Genomic DNA, 20,947 nt, shown 5'->3' with positions numbered 1-20,947 from the left:
AACAGAGTTATAACTACACAGACTGGACAGTAGACTAATAACAGAGTTATAACTACACAGACTGGACAGTAGACTAATAACAGAGTTATAACTACACAGACTGGACAGTAGACTAATAACAGAGTTATAACTACACAGACTGGACAGTAGAATGTAGACTAATATAAGAGTTATAACTAGACAGACTGGACAGTAGAATGTAGACTAATATAACAGAGTTATAACTACACAGACTGGACAGTAGACTAATATAACAGAGTTATAACTACACAGACTGGACAGTAGACTAATAACAGAGTTATAACTACACAGACTGGACAGTAGAATGTAGACTAATATAAGAGTTATAACTAGACAGACTGGACAGTAGAATGTAGACTAATATAACAGAGTTATAACTACACAGACTGGACAGTAGACTAATAACAGAGTTATAACTACACAGACTGGACAGTAGAATGTAGACTAATATAACAGAGTTATAACTACACAGACTGGACAGTAGACTAATATAACAGAGTTATAACTACACAGACTGGACAGTAGAATGTAGACTAATATAAGAGTTATAACTAGACAGTAGAATGTAGACTAATATAAGAGTTATAACTAGACAGTAGAATGTAGACTAATATAACAGAGTTATAACTACACAGACTGGACAGTAGACTAATATAACAGAGTTATAACTACACAGACTGGACAGTAGAATGTAGACTAATATAAGAGTTATAACTAGACAGACTGGACAGTAGAATGTAGACTAATATAGCAGAGTTATAACTGGACAGTAGAATGTAGACTAATATAGCAGGGTTATAACTACACAGACTGGACAGTAGAATGTAGACTAATATAACAGAGTTATAACTACACATGACATTGTGTCATCCTGAACTTTGGCCACAACGCTGTATTCCATTTTGATGTGCCTCCGGCGATACCTCTCCTTTCCATTTTGATGTGCCTCCAGCGATACCTCTCCTTTCCATTTTGATGTGCCTCCAGCGATACCTCTCCTTTCCATTTTGATGTGCCTCCGGCGATACCCCTCCTTTCCATTTTGATGTGCCTCCGGCGATACCTCTCCTTTCCATTTTGATGTGCCTCCGGCGATACCTCTCCTTTCCATTTTGATGTGCCTCCGGCGATACCTCTCCTTTCCATTTTGATGTGCCTCCGGCGATACCTCTCCTTTCCATTTTGATGTGCCTCCGGCGATACCTCTCCTTTCCATTTTGATGTGCCTCCGGCGATACCTCTCCTTTCCATTTTGATGTGCCTCCAGCGATACCTCTCCTTTCCATTTTGATGTGCCTCCAGCGATACCTCTCCTTTCCATTTTGATGTGCCTCCAGCGATACCTCTCCTTTCCATTTTGATGTGCCTCCAGCGATACCTCTCCTTTCCATTTTGATGTGCCTCCGGCGATACCTCTCCTTTCCATTTTGATGTGCCTCCAGCGATACCTCTCCTTTCCATTTTGAATTGCCTCCAGCGATACCTCTCCTTTCCATTTTGAATTGCCTCCAGCGATACCTCTCCTTTCCATTTTGATGTGCCTCCAGCGATACCTCTCCTTTCCATTCTACAGGTATCTGCCAAAATAAAGGGTGCGCTTTAGTAAAAGAGGAGTATATTGAAACTGAAGCATGGGTTGCTTCCATACAGGAAGTTACAGACACTTGTAGAATGTATGCCAAGGCACAGTGAAGCTGATCTGGTGGCCCAATGCCCTGTCAACACACTTTAGGCTGGTGTTTCCTTTATTTTGGGAGTTACCTGTAGCAGCAGGCTACACGGTGAACGGAACAGCTGTGTAGGTGAGACGGCTCGAGTCACACTACAGGGAATACAACCTAATACAGGGTGGATACTTCTAGAACATACCATTTACATATTTGGTTTTAGATTTGGTTGTAAGGAAAAAATCACTTCTCCTTTTAAGAAACACGAAGAGAGAGAGAGGGAAAGAAGGGATGAGGCTCCCGCAAAGGGTGTGTCTCCATCTGTAATGACCTGTTTGCATTCAAACTAGTGTTTACTTATTCTTCCCAGTACTCACACACACACACACACACACACACACTGGCATAACAGGAAGTATAAATCAGACAGCTCAGTGTTTAGAGTTCTGATATATGAGACACGCACTTCCTCTCTCTTAATCACACACACACGCACACCTCTCAGAATCTGTTTAACTCCCTAGAGTCAGTCAGGAAGCACTGGTCATCCCCATCAGAATCTGTCAATTTCATCTAGAAATACATGTTTTGTTGCATTGGATGCGTCTCTAATCACAGCCGATGTCTCACTTCTGCATCTGTGGTGGAAGGTGGCTGAGCTACAGCGTTGTTTGTCAGACAATGACATACCGAACACCGGTCTTCTCACAAAAACGGTTCTTAACATCCGAACTAGGGATGCACGATATATCGGTGAACATATCGGAATCGGACGATATTAGCTAAAAATGCCAACATCGGTATCGGCCCGATGTCTAGTTTAACGCCCGATGTTAGAAACTTATGTCGAAGATACTGTGCATTAGGTACAAAGTAGGTACATGACGTAATAACGGCATGTAAAATGTTGCGCTACACTGCAACACAGCATTCCTAACCTAGCCCATACAATGTCTGCTGTGTGGATCGAGCAGTCAATAAGTCAAGGAGGTATTTGAAAGAGTAACAACATTTCAGCGAGACTACCAGCCAAATCCATTTAAAGCCAACATAATGGAATTCATTGCCCTTGACAATCAACCGTTCTCTGTCGTGGGTGATGTCGGCTTTCGCCGACTGGTCGAGCACCGGTACACACTAACAAGTGCGCTATTTTTCAGATGTTGCCCTGCCGGAAGTTGCACAGTAATAGCGTCGCTGCTATTAGCTTTTCGACATACATACTATGGAACGCCGTTTGGGTCTTTGCGTGCCAGAACAGATACAGGAGCACCGTCAAAGCTGTACAAAAAAAAGCCTGCAAACACTGGCCACGAACGATGTTTACAATATCGCATTGGTAATAAAGCATCATTTGTACAACCGCAACTTCTAGGGTAGCTAGCTTTAGCTTGGTACCTAGCTAGCACCAATACAGCCAGCCTGGAAACAATGACCATTTGAAATTGCAGTAATTTTCATTATTCTTAGCAATGGTTTAGGAATCCCTGTGAGTACGTATTAGCTAGGTTGCCACTTGTTGTTCGCCTATTGAAATTGAAATCCAGTTCATGAAAATAAATAGCTAGCCAGCTACTTAACCCTGTTGCCCAAAGCTAACGTTATAAGCAGCCAGCTAGCTTCATCTGGCTAGTGAGGTTCGACAGTACCGGGTTATGTGTTGTGAAGCTAGCCACAATAAGAATTAGGCACAATAGTGGAATTTGCAGTTTGCCTTCCAAATAAAAGTATGCAATTGACTGTGACGCAAATGAATACAGATAGTAGAATTATGCCATACTTTTATTTTGAAGGCTAACCACAAAATCCACTATTGTGGTTAATCCTTATTGTGGCTAGCTTCACATAGATGGGTCCGACCACGATTAATCAAATAAGAACTGTCTTATAAGTATTATTTTAGGTGATGACACCTAGCTATATAGTTAGCCAACTTACTATAGCTACTGAAACAGATGTTGTTTTGCATTGTTTATGGGGAAGAATATAGTTTGCATCCTTGAGCTAGCTAGCTTTTTTTATGACCAGCACTGTAGGTGCTTGAGACAAGTTTACCAGCATAATAGCATACGTATCGATGAATCGTTGTGATATATGAAATACGAGTGATGGTGTAATAACTACTTTAAATGTTAAATTATTTGACGTGGAGTCATATTCAGGTCCTGATTGGTGAACATGGAGTCATATTCAGGTCCTGATTGGTGAACATGGAGTCATATTCAGGTCCTGATTGGTGAACACGGAGTCATATTCAGGTCCTGATTGGTGAACACGGAGTCATATTCAGGTCCTGATTGGTGAACACGGAATCATATTCAGGTCCTGATTGGTGAACACGGAGTCATATTCAGGTCCTGATTGGTGAACATGGAGTCATATTCAGGTCCTGATTGGTGAACACGGAGTCATATTCAGGTCCCGATTGGTGAACACGGAGTCATATTCAGGTCCTGATTGGTGAACACGGAGTCATATTCAGGTCCTGATTGGTGAACACGGAGTCATATTCAGGTCCTGATTGGTGAACACGGAGTCATATTCAGGTCCTGATTGGTGAACACGGAGTCATATTCAGGTCCTGATTGGTGAACACGGAGTCATATTCAGGTCCTGATTGGTGAACATGGAGTCATATTCAGGTCCTGATTGGTGAACATGGAGTCATATTCAGGTCCTGATTGGTGAACACGGAGTCATATTCAGGTCCTGATTGGTGAACACGGAATCATATTCAGGTCCTGATTGGTGAACACGGAATCATATTCAGGTCCTGATTGGTGAACATGTCAAATAGTCTTATTTGACATATATTTTTTGAAATGACCCAAACGGCGTTCCGTAGAAATCCTGGTTTAGAATGAAACGACTGAACAAGTGAACAATGAAACAGCACAGCAAGTACGTGAAAGAAAGAGGTTTTGGTTATAAAAACAACACACTTTTTGGTTAGTGTGGTGTGTGTGTGTGGGTAACCTTTATTTAACTAGTCAAGTCAGTTGAGAACAAATTCTTATTTACAATGACGGCCCGGACAACGCTGGGCCAATTGTGTGGCTCCATATGGGACTCCCAATCACGGCCGGATGTGATACAACCTTGATTCGAACCAGGGACTGTAGTGACGCCTCTTGCACTGAGATGCAGTGCCTTAGACTGCTGCGTCCGTGTGTGTGCGTGTGTGTGCGTGTGTGTGTGTTAACGATTTAACTGTACTCGAATCCATAAAAGGCCGCAACATTTTTCAATATCGGTTATCGGTATCATTACCGTTTTTTTGGCAAGGATAAATATATCATATCAATCGTATCGGACAAAAAATGTCATATCAGTGCATCACTAATCCGAATGGTTTCACCTACAAACTATTATGCCCCCTCTATAGGAAGACGGCTCTCAGTGCATCACTAATCTGAATGGTTTCACCTACAAACTATTATGCCCCCTCTATGGGAAGATGGCTCTCAGTGCATCACTAATCTGAATGGATAACTACTTTAAATGTTAAATTATTTGACGTGGAGTCATATTCAGGTCCTGATTGGTGAACATGGAGTCATATTCAGGTCCTGATTGGTGAACATGGAGTCATATTCAGGATCTGATTGGTGAACCTACAAACTATTATACCCCCTCTATGGGAAGACGGCTCTCACGAACACGACGGTGTTCTCCGTTCACGGAACTCGTCTGTAGGTAACCGGTACCTGTTAAAAAATAAATACAATAAATTGAAGTATGAAGGTAGTTTTGTGCCTTTAATTAAAAACGAGTGAAATATGTGTGCAAAAAAACGCATGAAAACAAACCATATTTCCTGATCTTCTGTCTACTAGACAGACAGACACCTCAGAACCTTATTCATGATCATTTATATTTGGACTGTTTTCTTTGCCATTTAATGAATGTGTTATTCAATGGGTCCCCCCCCCCTAAAGATAGATCTGTGAACATCTCTCTTCCTCTGAGTACAGAGAAATCATGTCACCTCCTCACTTCCCTTCTCTCTGAGACACACATACACTCTCTCTCTTGCTCTCTAGTACCCCCTCTCCCACTCCCAGCACCAACCTACACATGTAATAATGTGGATGACCCCTGGATCATGACTCCAGACTTTTATAACAGCCACTGAGCCTGTTCTGGTGATGTCACACTCTTTAACATGTTACCACGGTCTGGACAAAACAACACGGTCTGTATGGAGGAACAACTGACTCCACATGTCAGGATTTGGTCTTTACAACTGACTGTTTTGGCTTGGTAGCCTTCTTCAGTTTGTAGGGCAACGGAACAGTCTCCTGTACACACACACAGTTACACAAAAACACTCACCATAGTACTCTGAGTGTTTGTGGTAAGCTACAGGATGTCTGTGTTTTCGCATGGCCCATTTGTAACAGCCAGCTGTCTGTCTCTCTCAGTTAAAGGAGAATGAAACACTAGTCTTTAGAACACCAGCTAACTGGAAATCGCCATATTGGCATTGTTGCATCATCGGAGAGAGTTTTGGAATTCCTGAATTTTAATGAGACTGTGACCAGTGCCTACATTAATGAAAGCTGAGAAACAGCCCTTTCAAATGATATGACATCCAATACAGATCGATCAAATGGTAATCAGTCAAGAAAAACACCTGTGAAATGTCTCTTGTGCGCCCCCTCCCCCCCTCAAACAACTGCCTTGAGCACAACTTCCCAATGACGATAGACTCCATATGATCTACATTTTTTCCCCTTATTTTGTAAGGATTGATCATTTGAAATCAAACTTTTTTACGGTGAATGATGAGTTACAGCTGTTCTAGTGAAAGGAGGTATTTTTGTAGAATTCTATGTTCTGTGATCAGACAGTTGATTATCTGGATAGTATATTAATTAAACACACAGTACCTTCACAAACTATTCATACCCTTTCACTTTTTCCACATTTTATTGTGTTACCGCCTCCATTTTAAATGGATTATATTGAGATTTTGTGACACTGGCCTACACACAATACCCCCAATAATATCAAAGTGGAATTATGTTTTTAATTTAATATGAGAAGCGGAACTGTCTTGAATCAATAAGTATTCAACCCCTTTTGGTACAACAGCCTAAATAAGTTCAGGAGTAAAAAACTGGCTTAACAAGGGGGTAGCTTCTAAGATTCCGGTACGAATTCCAACCGGGCTCAGAAGAATGCTCAAGATAGATGTATTAAACCGCACTAGATCATACAGCTGCAAAGACAGAGTATGAATTTACATTATTTTTAAATATATTTTTTTAACCTTTTAACTAGGGAAGTCAGTTAAGAACAAAGTCTTGTTTAAAATGACGGCCGACCCCCGGCCAAAACCGGACGGATGCCCCATGGGACTCCTAATCATGTCCGGATGTGATACAGCCTCCATTAGTCCGTTTCCAACACAAGTCACATAATACGCTGCATGGAGTCACTCTGTGTGTAATAATACTGTCTAACATCATTATTGAATGACTGCCTCATCTCTGTAACCCACACCTACAATTATCTACAAGGTCCCTCAGTCGAGCAGTGAATTTACAACACAGATTCAACCACTAAGACCAGGGAGGTTTTCCAGTGCCTTGGAGAGAAGGGACATGCACTAGTAATGCACTAGTAATGCACTAGTAATGCACTAGCAATGCACTAGTAATGCACTAGTAATGCACTAGCAATGCACTAGCAATGCACTAGCAATGCACTAGCAATGCACTAGCAATGCACTAGTAATGCACTAGTAATGCACTAGCAATGCACTAGCAATGCACTAGCAATGCACTAGTAATGCACTAGTAATGCGCTAGCAATGCGCTAGCAATGCGCTAGCAATGCGCTAGCAATGCGCTAGCAATGCGCTAGCAATGCGCTAGCAATGCGCTAGCAATGCACTAGCAATGCACTAGTAACGTCATATTAGTAAAACAATACCTTTTATTGAAAGACTTTTATTGAAAGACTTTTATTGAAAGACTTTTATTGAAAGACTAAGGTAAAACCCCCCAATATGCTACAAAAAGCCATGCTATCATCACATTATATACCATATTTATCTCAGGGATATTGGTCTGGAATTACAAAATATGATAAGAATAAGGTATCTAATGACAATAATTGTCTTTTCCAACTAAAACATACTAGTCCTGTAGCCGAACACACCAAGAGTCACAATGGGAACACGTTAAAAGCATGTAAGGGAAGTGAAATGACCAGTGGCAGTCTGAGCTACTGGGTGAAGGTCTCTTTACTATGACCAGTGACAGTCTGAGCTACTGGGTGAAGGTCCCTTTACTATGACCAGTGACAGTCTGAGTTACTGGGTGAAGGTCTCTTTACTATGACCAGTGACAGTCTGAGCTACTGGGTGAAGGTCTCTTTACTATGACCAGTGACAGTCTGAGCTACTGGGTGAAGGTCTCTTTACTATGACCAGTGACAGTCTGAGTTACTGGGTGAAGGTCCCTTTACTATGACCAGTGACAGTCTGAGCTACTGGGTGAAGGTCTCTTTACTATGACCAGTGGCAGTCTGAGCTATTGGGTGAAGGTCTCTTTACTATGACCAGTGACAGTCTGAGCTACTGGGTGAAGGTCTCTTTACTATGACCAGTGACAGTCTGAGCTACTGGGTGAAGGTCTCTTTACTATGACCAGTGGCAGTCTGAGCTACTGGGTGAAGGTCTCTTTACTATGACCAGTGACAGTCTGAGCTACTGGGTGAAGGTCTCTTTACTATGACCAGTGACAGTCTGAGTTACTGGGTGAAGACCAGAGTCTTTACTATGACCAGTGACAGTCTGAGTTACTGGGTGAAGGTCTCTTTACTATGACCAGTGACAATCTGAGTTACTGTGTGAAGGTCTCTTTACTATGACCAGTGACAGTCTGAGCTACTGGGTGAAGGTCTCTTTACTATGACCAGTGACAGTCTGAGCTACTGGGTGAAGGTCTCTTTACTATGACCAGTGACAGTCTGAGCTACTGGGTGAAGGTCTCTTTACTATGACCAGTGACAGTCTGAGCTACTGGGTGAAGGTCTCTTTACTATGACCAGTGACAGTCTGAGCTACTGGGTGAAGGTCTCTTTACTATGACCAGTGACAGTCTGAGCTACTGGGTGAAGGTCTCTTTACTATGACCAGTGACAGTCTGAGTTACTGGGTGAAGGTCAGAGTCTTTACTATGACCAGGGACAGTCTGAGCTACTGGGTGAAGGTCTCTTTACTATGACCAGTGACAGTCTGAGCTACTGGGTGAAGGTCTCTTTACTATGACCAGTGACAGTCTGAGTTACTGGGTGAAGGTCAGAGTCTTTACTATGACCAGGGACAGTCTGAGTTACTGGGTGAAGATCTCTTTACTATGACCAGTGACAGTCTGAGTTACTGGGTGGTCTCTTTACTATGACCAGTGACAGTCTGAGCTACTGGGTGAAGGTCTCTTTACTCTGACCAGGGACAGTCTGAGCTACTGGGTGAAGGTCTCTTTACTATGACCAGTGACAGTCTGAGCTACTGGGTGAAGGTCTCTTTACTATGACCAGTGACAGTCTGAGTTACTGGGTGAAGACCAGAGTCTTTACTAGAGCCTGTGTTTGGTATGTACAGAGCCTTAAGAAACTATTCACAGCCCTTGACTTTATCCACATTTTGTTGCGTTATAGGCTGACATAAAAATCAATTAAATCTACATTTTGTGTCACTGGATCCACATGAATGTAGAAGTGTGGATGCTAATGGTACTTACTTACGGAGCAGCAAGAGGAACTGGCCCTCCCTACCATCAGGCTCTGCTGAAACCCTACACCCCAACCAGAGTAGTCCGTTCTGCCATCTCTGGTCTCTTGGCCCTCCCTACCTTCAGGCTCTGCTGAAACCCTACACCCCAACCAGAGTAGTCCGTTCTGCCACCTCTGGTCTCTTGGCCCTCCCTACCTTCAGGCTCTGCTGAAACCCTACACCCCAACCAGAGTAGTCCGTTCTGCCATCTCTGGTCTCTTGGCCCTCCCTACCTTCAGGCTCTGCTGAAACCCTACACCCCAACCAGAGTAGTCCGTTCTGCCACCTCTGGTCTCGGCCCTCCCTACCATCAGGCTCTGCTGAAACCCTACACCCCAACCAGAGTAGTCCGTTCTGCCACCTCTGGTCTCTTGGCCCTCCCTACCATCAGGCTCTGCTGAAACCCTACACCCCAACCAGAGTAGTCCGTTCTGCCATCTCTGGTCTCTTGGCCCTCCCTACCATCAGGCTCTGCTGAAACCCTACACCCCAACCAGAGTACTCTGTTCTGCCATCTCTAGTCTCTAATTTTTCACCGAGCAATTGTATTAGTAGAAAATAATATAATTTACCCATTTATTTTTCGAATACAATATAGCTCGGTATTTGTGTGATTTATTTATCATCTTAATCAAGGTTGTAAATCATTTCGGACACCACTGTGTATATATATAAGCATCATCTCACTGTCAACTGACACCACTGTGTGTATATATAAACATCATCTCACTGTCAACTGACACCACTGTGTGTATATATAAACATCCTGTCACTGTCAACTGACACCACTGTGTGTATATATAAACATCCTGTCACTGTCAACTGACACCACTGTGTATATATATAAACATCATCTCACTGTCAACTGACACCACTGTGTGTATATATAAACATCATCTCACTGTCAACTGACACCACTGTGTGTATATATAAACATCATCTCACTGTCAACTGACACCACTGTGTGTATATATAAACATCCTGTCACTGTCAACTGACACCACTGTGTGTATATATAAACATCCTGTCACTGTCAACTGACACCACTGTGTGTATATATAAACATCCTGTCACTGTCAACTGACACCACTGTGTATATATATAAACATCATCTCACTGTCAACTGACACCACTGTGTGTATATATAAACATCATCTCACTGTCAACTGACACCACTGTGTGTATATATAAACATCATCTCACTGTCAACTGACACCACTGTGTGTATATATAAACATCATCTCACTGTCAACTGACACCACTGTGTGTATATATAAACATCCTGTCACTGTCAACTGACACCACTGTGTATATATATAAACATCATCTCACTGTCAACTGACACCACTGTGTGTATATATAAACATCATCTCACTGTCAACTGACACCACTGTGTGTATATATAAACATCCTGTCACTGTCAACTGACACCACTGTGTGTATATATAAACATCCTGTCACTGTCAACTGACACCACTGTGTATATATATAAACATCATCTCACTGTCAACTGACACCACTGTGTGTATATATAAACATCATCTCACTGTCAACTGACACCACTGTGTGTATATATAAACATCATCTCACTGTCAACTGACACCACTGTGTGTATATATAAACATCATCTCACTGTCAACTGACACCACTGTGTGTATATATAAACATCATCTCACTGTCAACTGACACCACTGTGTATATATATAAACATCATCTCACTGTCAACTGACACCACTGTGTGTATATATAAACATCATCTCACTGTCAACTGACACCACTGTGTATATATAAACATCATCTCACTGTCAACTGACACCACTGTGTGTATATATAAACATCATCTCACTGTCAACTGACACCACTGTGTATATATAAACATCATCTCACTGTCAACTGACACCACTGTGTGTATATATAAACATCATCTCACTGTCAACTGACACCACTGTGTGTATATATAAACATCATCTCACTGTCAACTGTGTTTGTTTTCAGTTTGTTTGTTGCTGAGTTTTTAAATCCATGTTTAATTTGAACTGTACTGCTACCTGATATCTAGATAGATGGAGCTGTGATGTACTGCTACCTGATATCTAGATAGATGGAGCTGTGATGTACTGCTACCTGATATCTAGATAGATGGAGCTGTGATGTACTGCTACCTGATATCTAGATAGATGGAGCTGTGATGTACTGCTACCTGATATCTAGATAGATGGAGCTGTGATGTACTGCTACCTGATATCTAGATAGATGGAGCTGTGATGTACTGCTACCTGATATCTAGATAGATGGAGCTGTGATGTACTGCTACCTGATATCTAGATAGATGGAGCTGTGATGTACTGCTACCTGATATCTAGATAGATGGAGCTGTGATGTACTGCTACCTGATATCTAGATAGATGGAGCTGTGATGTACTGCTACCTGATATCTAGATAGATGGAGCTGTGATGTACTGCTCCAGATACCTAGATATCTGAAACCGTTTCGTCTCCAGCTAAGACTTCAGTTGGTCTTGGGTGCATATATTGTGGTTGAAATACTGTCTGCTGGTATAACAGTGTTAAGGATAACACATTACATGCACATTTTCTCAAGAGATGCTGAAAGAAATATACAATTTCTCCACTCCTGTTCCCGAGACGACATTAACATTTGGTTTAATTTCACTGCAAGGAATGCGTAATTACGCTGCAGGTTATTGTCCAGTGTCCATATTTCAGTTACTATTCCATTTAACCCATATATTTAAATGATGACTATTCTGTTTAGTCATGGATACAGGGATACTCATGAGTGGGATATCAAAGCTGCATCTAATCAGCTTATCCTGAAGAAGACCCTAAGCAGGATATGAGCTAGAATCTAGTGCCAGAGGGAGGGAAGGCCCTAAGCAGGATATGAGCTAGAATCTAGTGCCAGAGGGAGGGAAGACCCTAAGCAGGATATGAGCTAGAATCTAGTGCCAGAGGGAGGGAAGACCCTAAGCAGGATATGAGCTAGAATCTAGTGCCAGAGGGAGGGAAGGCCCTAAGCAGGATATGAGCTAGAATCTAGTGCCAGAGGGAGGGAAGACCCTAAGCAGGATATGAGCTAGTATCTAGTGCCAGAGGGAGGGAAGACCCTAAGCGGGATATGAGCTAGTATCTAGTGCCAGAGGGAGGGAAGACCCTAAGCAGGATATGAGCTAGTATCTAGTGCCAGAGGGAGGGAAGGCCCTAAGCAGGATATGAGCTAGAATCTAGTGCCAGAGGGAGGGAAGACCCTAAGCAGGATATGAGCTAGAATCTAGTGCCAGAGGGAGGGAAGACCCTAAGCAGGATATGAGCTAGTATCTAGTGCCAGAACCTCCTCAATGTTAGACTGTAGGGAAGGTGTTCGTTCTTTGAAGGCTGAACCTCCTCAATGTTAGACTGTAGGGAAGGTGTTCGTTCTTTGAAGGCTGAACCTCAATATTTGACTGTAGGGAAGGTGTTCGTTCTTTGAAGGCTGAACCTCTTCAATGTTAGACTGTAGGGAAGGTGTTCGTTCGTTGAAGGCTGAACCTCAATATTTGACTGTAGGGAAGGTGTTCGTTCGTTGAAGGCTGAACCCACAGAGACGGTGTGCTTTACCAAAAATCTCTAATTTGGTCTCATCTGTTCACAGGACATTCTCCCAGAAGGATTTTGAAATGTTCATGTGTGTTTTGGTCCAAATCTGATGTCTCTCTCTCAGCAGTGGGAACCTGCTGGCTCTCCTACCATATAACCCCCTTTCATTGAGTTGGAGACGGATGGACAGAGTTGAAACTGTCGTACCTTGTGTGTCTGAAGGTCAGCTTGAATCTGTGTGGCAGTTGATCGAGGCGCTTTCTCCACCTTTCAAACATTCCGTCGCTGCGATATTCTATCAGGTGTTCTCTTGCAGCCACGTCCTGGGAGGTTGACTACAGTGGAATGGGCCTTACACTTCTAGTTAACATTACTTATGGTAGCAACAGGAACATCAAGGTCTCTGGAGATGGACTTGTAGCCTTGTTTGGCTACAATCTTGTGTCTGACCTCAGAAAACCAGAGAATTTTCTTTTATTTTCTCCATGGTCATTGTGGTACACACAGTGACACAAAACAGATTGTCAGAACCTATAAGCAACTAGTAGTCCTACAGCTGTTTATTCTGCTGTGAGTGTTAGACAGTCAGATCAGGGTAGAGGTCCTGTGTGGTTCAGTTAGACAGTCAGATCAGGGATATGGTAGAGGTCCTGTATGGTTCAGTTAGACAGTCAGATCAGGGTAGAGGTCCTGTATGGTTCAGTTAGACAGTCCGATCAGGGATATGGTAGAGGTCCTGTATGGTTCAGTTAGACAGTAAGATCAGGGTAGAGGTCCTGTGGGGTTCAGTTAGACAGTCAGATCAGGGATATGGTAGAGGTCCTGTATGGTTCAGTTAGACAGTCAGATCAGGGTAGAGGTCCTGTATGGTTCAGTTAGACAGTCCGATCAGGGATATGGTAGAGGTCCTGTATGGTTCAGTTAGACAGTAAGATCAGGGTAGAGGTCCTGTGGGGTTCAGTTAGACAGTCAGATCAGGGATATGGTAGAGGTCCTGTATGGTTCAGTTAGACAGTAAGATCAGGGTAGAGGTCCTGTGGGGTTCAGTTAGACAGTCAGATCAGGGATGAGGTAGAGGTCCTGTATGGTTCAGTTAGACAGTCCGATCAGGGTAGAGGTCCTGTATGGTTCAGTTAGACAGTCAGATCAGGGTAGAGGTCCTGTATGGTTCAGTTAGACAGTCAGATCAGGGTAGAGGTCCTGTATGGTTCAGTTAGACAGTCAGATCAGGGTAGAGGTCCTGTATGGTTCAGTTGGTAGAGCATGGTTCTCACAATGCCACTGTCATGTGTTTGATTTCCTCGGTGGCCTCCCATTTTAAGTGATCTTCTGCACAGTGCAGACACTCCTCTGAGTGGCTGTGGATTAAGATGTCTGCTACGTAATGGCCGGGTGATTATGTCAGGAGAAGGTTAGTTAGTGGTCGTGGTTTAGATATCTGGTGCTTTAGAGAGGGACAGCTGTACTTCCATTCTGTTTAGGGGTCAGACAGGGAGACTGGTGGGAGGGACCTCGAGGCCAGACGACCATCTCTTAGTACACGGCTCACACACCACTAACACTCCCTCTGCATTCCTCTGTTTCTGACTCCAACTCAGCTATTTAACACCTCTCTCCCCCCAATCCTTCATGTTTTCATTACCTTTTAGTCTCTTCCTCTCCTGTATACATCTAATCTTCCCTCTCTCGTTTCCACTCTTCCGCTTTCAATCTCTTCCTGTTTCCCTCTCTCTCTCCCTCTGTTTCCCTCTCTCTCTCCCTCTGTTTCCCTCTCTCTCTACCTCTGTTTCCCTCTCTCTCTCCCTCTGTTTCCCTCTCTCTCTCCCTCTGTTTCCCTCTCTCTCAATTCAATTCAATTCAAGGGCTTTATTGGCATGGGAAACATGTGTTAACATTGCCAAAGCAAGTGAGGTAGACAACATACAAAGTGAATATATAAAGTGAAAAACAACAAAAATTAACAGTAAACATTACACATACAGAAGTTTCAAAACAGTAAAGACATTACAAATGTCATATTATATATATATATACAGTGTTCTAACAATGTACAAATGGCTAAAGGACACAAGATAAAATAAATAAGCATAAATATGGGTTGTATTTACAATGGTGTTTGTTCTTCACTGGTTGCCCTTTTCTCGTGGCAACAGGTCACAAATCTCTCTCTCCCTCTCTCTCTCTCTCTCTCTCTCTGTTTTCCTCTCTCTCTCCCTCTGTCTCCCTCTCTCTCTCCCTCTGTCTCCCTCTCTCTCTCCCTCTGTCTCCCTCTCTCTCTCCCTCTGTCTCCCTCTCTCTCTCCCTCTGTTTCCCTCTCTCTCTCCCTCTGTTTCCCTCTCTCTCTCCCTCTGTCTCCCTCTCTCTCTCCCTCTGTCTCCCTCTCTCTCTCCCTCTGTCTCCCTCTCTCTCTCCCTCTGTTTCCCTCTCTCTCTCCCTCTGTTTCCCTCTCTCTCTCCCTCTGTTTCCCTCTCTCTCTCCCTCTCTCTCTCCCTCTGTCTGGCAGTCGTAGAGCGCGGCACCTAGGCTGTGTGTGTGTTGCTGTGTGTTTGGATTGAGATTAGGTTACACTGCTGGATTGTGTAATTGTGAGGTGTGTCTCTCTGCTCCAGAAAGCTGCTCTGTTGTTTCTTTTGTTAGGAGGAGAGTAGAGCCGAGGGAGGGAGGGACTAGTTACGTTACTAAATCACTATCTTCAGTCCACTAACCTGTTAGAATGAAGACATCACTACATAGGTAATAACTCCCCGGGTTCAGTAAAGACTACACAGATCATACTCTGAGGTAGAAGGCATGTTGTTGTTATCTAAAGCCCAGCAGGCAGCCTGGTTTACAGTCAACACTGCAGAGGAGGATGGTTCATCAGTGTTAACCTCAGGACCAGAACAACCTGCTGTTTGTTACAGGGAGGATGGTTCATCAGTGTTAACCTCAGGACCAGAACAACCTGCTGTTTGTTACAGGGAGGATGGTTCATCAGTGTTAACCTCAGGACCAGAACAACCTGCTGTTTGTTACAGGGAGGATGGTTCATCAGTGTTAACCTCAGGACCAGAACAACCTGCTGTTTGTTACAGGGAGGATGGTTCATCAGTGTTAACCTCAGGACCAGAACAACCTGCTGTTTGTTACAGGGAGGATGGTTCATCAGTGTTAACCTCAGGACCAGAACAACCTGCTGTTTGTTACAGGGAGGATGGTTCATCAGTGTTAACCTCAGGACCAGAACAACCTGCTGTTTGTTACAGGGAGGATGGTTCATCAGTGTTAACCTCAGGACCAGAACAACCTGCTGTAGAGGTGTTTGTTACAGGGAGGATGGTTCATCAGTGTTAACCTCAGGACCAGAACAACCTGCTGTTTGTTACAGGGAGGATGGTTCATCAGTGTTAACCTCAGGACCAGAACAACCTGCTGTTTGTTACAGGGAGGATGGTTCATCAGTGTTAACCTCAGGACCAGAACAACCTGCTGTTTGTTACAGGGAGGATGGTTCATCAGTGTTAACCTCAGGACCAGAACAACCTGCTGTTTGTTACAGGGAGGATGTTTCATCAGTGTTAACCTCAGGACCAGAACAACCTGCTGTTTGTTACAGGGAGGATGGTTCATCAGTGTTAACCTCAGGACCAGAACAACCTGCTGTTTGTTACAGGGAGGATGGTTCATCAGTGTTAACCTCAGGACCAGAACAACCTGCTGTTTGTTACAGGGAGGATGGTTCATCAGTGTTAACCTCAGGACCAGAACAACCTGCTGTTTGTTACAGGGAGGATGGTTCATCAGAGTTAACCTCAGGACCAGAACAACCTGCTGTAGAGGTGTTTGTTACAGGGAGGATGGTTCATCAGTGTTAACCTCAGGACCAGAACAACCTGCTGTTTGTTACAGGGAGGATGGTTCATCAGTGTTAACCTCAGGACCAGAACAACCTGCTGTTTGTTACAGGGAGGATGGTTCATCAGTGTTAACCTCAGGACCAGAACAACCTGCTGTTTGTTACAGGGAGGATGGTTCATCAGTGTTAACCTCAGGACCAGAACAACCTGCTGTTTGTTACAGGGAGGATGGTTCATCAGTGTTAACCTCAGGACCAGAACAACCTGCTGTTTGTTACAGGGAGGATGGTTCATCAGAGTTAACCTCAGGACCAGAACAACCTGCTGTAGAGGTGTTTGTTACAGGGAGGATGGTTCATCAGTGTTAACCTCAGGACCAGAACAACCTGCTGTAGAGGTGTTTGTTACAGGGAGGATGGTTCATCAGTGTTAACCTCAGGACCAGAACAACCTGCTGTTTGTTACAGGGAGGATGGTTCATCAGTGTTAACCTCAGGACCAGAACAACCTGCTGTTTGTTACAGGGAGGATGGTTCATCAGTGTTAACCTCAGGACCAGAACAACCTGCTGTTTGTTACAGGGAGGATGGTTCATCAGTGTTAACCTCAGGACCAGAACAACCTGCTGTAGAGGTGTTTGTTACAGGGAGGATGGTTCATCAGTGTTAACCTCAGGACCAGAACAACCTGCTGTTTGTTACAGGGAGGATGGTTCATCAGTGTTAACCTCAGGACCAGAACAACCTGCTGTTTGTTACAGGGAGGATGGTTCATCAGTGTTAACCTCAGGACCAGAACAACCTGCTGTTTGTTACAGGGAGGATGTTTCATCAGTGTTAACCTCAGGACCAGAACAACCTGCTGTTTGTTACAGGGAGGATGTTTCATCAGAGTTAACCTCAGGACCAGAACAACCTGCTGTTTGTTACAGGGAGGATGGTTCATCAGTGTTAACCTCAGGACCAGGAACATCTCTAGACCCGAGTTGAAGGCTCTGAAGGAAAGTCTATAGACCTGCTGTTGAAGGCTCTGAAGGAAAGTCTATAGACCCTAGTTGAAGGCTCTGAAGGAAAGTCTGTAGACCTGAGTTGAAGGCTCTGAAGGAAAGTCTATAGACCCTAGTTGAAGGCTCTGAAGGAAAGTCAATAGACCCTAGTTGAGGGCTCTAAAGGAAAGTCTATAGACCCTAGTTGAAGGCTCTGAAGGAAAGTCTGTAGACCTGAGTTGAAGGCTCTGAATGAAAGTCTCTAGACCCTAGTTGAAGGCTCTGAATGAAAAACTCCTAACACCAGTCATAATTAAAATAGAGAGTGTGTGTCTTCAACTATGTTGTTACATGTTTTTCTTCTCTTTCCCCCAACAGACCAAAGAGAAGGGACAACGTCTCAGCCCACACACGATTGGAGGAGATAGACGTCAATCAAACTGGACGCCGTCCATTCCCTCCCACCCCTCATGGCGAGACCACCCCCAACCCACCAATAGGGCGAGTCCCATCCACACGAACCCCCGCCACCACTCATCCGTCCGGACAATCCAATTGGTCCTCCTCACTCCACTAAACTTCTGCCCACTCTACGCTCCACCCCATCCACCCCCTCTGATTGGTCAAGATGGACAAGTTGACAGACGATGTCCCCGGGTGCTACTACAACCGTACGGTGCAGTTCTTCTACGAACATAGTGGAAAGAACATCAGCGCCCACTGGCGTCCTCGGGACTACGTGGTGGTGAGCCTGGGCATGGGTGTGTCTGTCATCGTCATCCTGGCCAACATCCTGGTCATGGTGGCCATCTTCATCAACCGACGATTCCACTTCCCTATCTACTATCTGCTAGGTAGGGTGTATGTGTGTGTCTGTCAATTAGCAGCTGCTCCCACTAATTTACCAAATTTACCTGAATTTTCAGACGTTTTGGTCATTTTTAAATCTACAAAATTTGGTATTTATATATATTATTATATGTCAATTCTTTATATCTGTGAAAATTCCCTAAAATCCAGGAGTTAACTGGTAAATTTTTAGAAAGTTACCAGTAATATTACCCCCCTTAGCAACCCTACTAATATCCTTGCCGACTATCCCCTAGGCAACCTGGCGGCAGCAGACCTGTTCTCAGGTATCGCCTACCTGCACCTGATGTTCCACACTGGGCCCTGGACCATCAAGCTGTCCAAGAACCAGTGGTTTGTCCGCCAGGTAGGAGAGTCCAACACACACCCTAACTAACCCTGGACCATCAATCTGTCCAAGAACCAGTGGTTTGTACGCCAGGTAGGAGAGTCCAACACACACCCTAACTAACCCTGGACCATCAATCTGGCCCAAGAACCAATGGCCAGTAAGCCAGGTAGGAGAGTCCAACACACACCCTAACTAACCCTGGACCATCAATCTGTCCAAGAACCAGTGGTTTGTACGCCAGGTAGGAGAGTCCAACACACACCCTAACTAACCCTGGACCATCAATCTGGCCCAAGAACCAGTGGTTTGTACGCCAGGTAGGAGAGTCCAACACACACCCTAACTAACCCTGGACCATCAATCTGGCCCAAGAACCAATGGCCAGTAAGCCAGGTAGGAGAGTCCAACACACACCCTAACTAACCCTGGACCATCAATCTGTCCAAGAACCAATGGCCAGTAAGCCAGGTAGGAGAGTCCAACACACACCCTAACTAACCCTGGACCATCAATCTGTCCAAGAACCAATGGCCAGTAAGCCAGGTAGGAGAGTCCAACACACACCCTAACTAACCCTGGACCATCAATCTGTCCAAGAACCAATGGCCAGTAAGCCAGGTGCACAAGACACGTTCTTCCCATAGGATTAGTTGATGCAGAAATGGACTGGCCAAAGGGCAGTTTCTTTTCCACATAATTAGCATTACTTAGCTAGTGATGAGGTCCTTGAGGAAAAAATGGGCCGGCATGTCAGAAAAGCCCGGGCTGATTACTGATCCATGGTCCGTCCCTGAGTTGATGCTTGCTAGGGCTTATTAATCCACATTTTTTTTCTTTCAAACTGGGAAAACTTTTCCTGTCAAAGGACTGTAGGTTTGTGTGATTTATGCTTACTAAGCTATTATAAGCAAAAGGCCCACATAGTTGAAAAAAGGACCCGCTGTGGTCCAGCAGTTAATGCCGAGGAACCCGGCACACATGTACAGTCGTGGCCAAATGTTTTGAGAGGGACTCAAATATGAATTTTCACAAAGTCTGCTGTCTCAGTTTGTATGATGGTAATTTGCATATACTCCAGAATGTTATGAAGAGTGATCAGATGAATTGTCATTAATTGCAAAGTCCCTCTTTGTCAAGCAAATGAACTGAATCCCCCCCCCAAAAGCATTTCCACTGCATTTCAGCCCTGCCACAAAATGACCAGCTGACATGTCAGTGATTCTCTCGTTAACACAGGTGTGAGTGTTGACAAGGCTGGAGATCCTGCTGTCATGCTGATTGAGTTTGAATAACAGACTTGAAGCTTCAAAAGGAGGGTGGGGCTTGGAATCATTGTTCTTTCTCTGTCAACCATGGTTACCTGAAAGGAAACACGTGCCGTGTGCATCTGCACGCACAGGGAGGTGAAGACTTTTGGAGGATGGCCTGGTGTCAAGAAGGGCAGCAAAGAAGCCACTTCTCTCCAGGAAAAACATCAGGGACAGACTGATATTCTGCAGATGGTACAGGGATTGGACTGCTGAGGACTGGGGTAAAGTCATTTTCTCTGATGAATCCCCTTTCTGATTGTTTGGGGCATCATGAAAAAGCTTGTCCGGAGAAGACAAGGTGAGCGCTAGCATCAGTCTTGTGTCATGCCAACAGTAAAGCATCCTGAGACCATTCATGTGTGGGGTTGCTTCTCAGCCAAGGGAGTGGGCTCACTCACAAATTTGCCTAAGAACACAGCCATGAATAAAGAATGGTACCAACACATCCTCCGGGAGCAACTTCTCCCAACCATCCAGGAACAGTTTGGTGACGAACAATGCCTTTGCCAGCGTGATGGAGCACCTTGCCATAAGGCAAAAGTGA

General features: G+C 44.2%; 1 protein-coding gene across 2 annotated transcripts in view; it reads left to right on the top strand.

Moving 5' to 3' along the window:
- The window catches only part of LOC109885595 (lysophosphatidic acid receptor 2), a 40,033-nt gene that overhangs the window by 2,796 nt on the left and 16,290 nt on the right, over positions 1 to 20,947 (top strand). For both annotated transcript variants that reach the window (XM_031820761.1, XM_031820762.1), the window contains exons 2-3: positions 18,271 to 18,746; positions 18,999 to 19,108. In XM_031820761.1, the coding sequence (XP_031676621.1) occupies positions 18,521 to 18,746; positions 18,999 to 19,108 (336 nt within the window). In that variant the 5' untranslated portion in view covers positions 18,271 to 18,520. The remainder of the gene's footprint in view (positions 1 to 18,270; positions 18,747 to 18,998; positions 19,109 to 20,947) is intronic.

Source organism: Oncorhynchus kisutch, unplaced genomic scaffold, assembly GCF_002021735.2.
Source record: "Oncorhynchus kisutch isolate 150728-3 unplaced genomic scaffold, Okis_V2 scaffold3649, whole genome shotgun sequence".
Taxonomy (NCBI): Eukaryota; Metazoa; Chordata; class Actinopteri; order Salmoniformes; family Salmonidae; genus Oncorhynchus; species Oncorhynchus kisutch.
The sequence above is the reverse complement of the archived record's forward strand: the minus strand, read 5'-3'. Positions and strand labels throughout refer to the sequence as shown.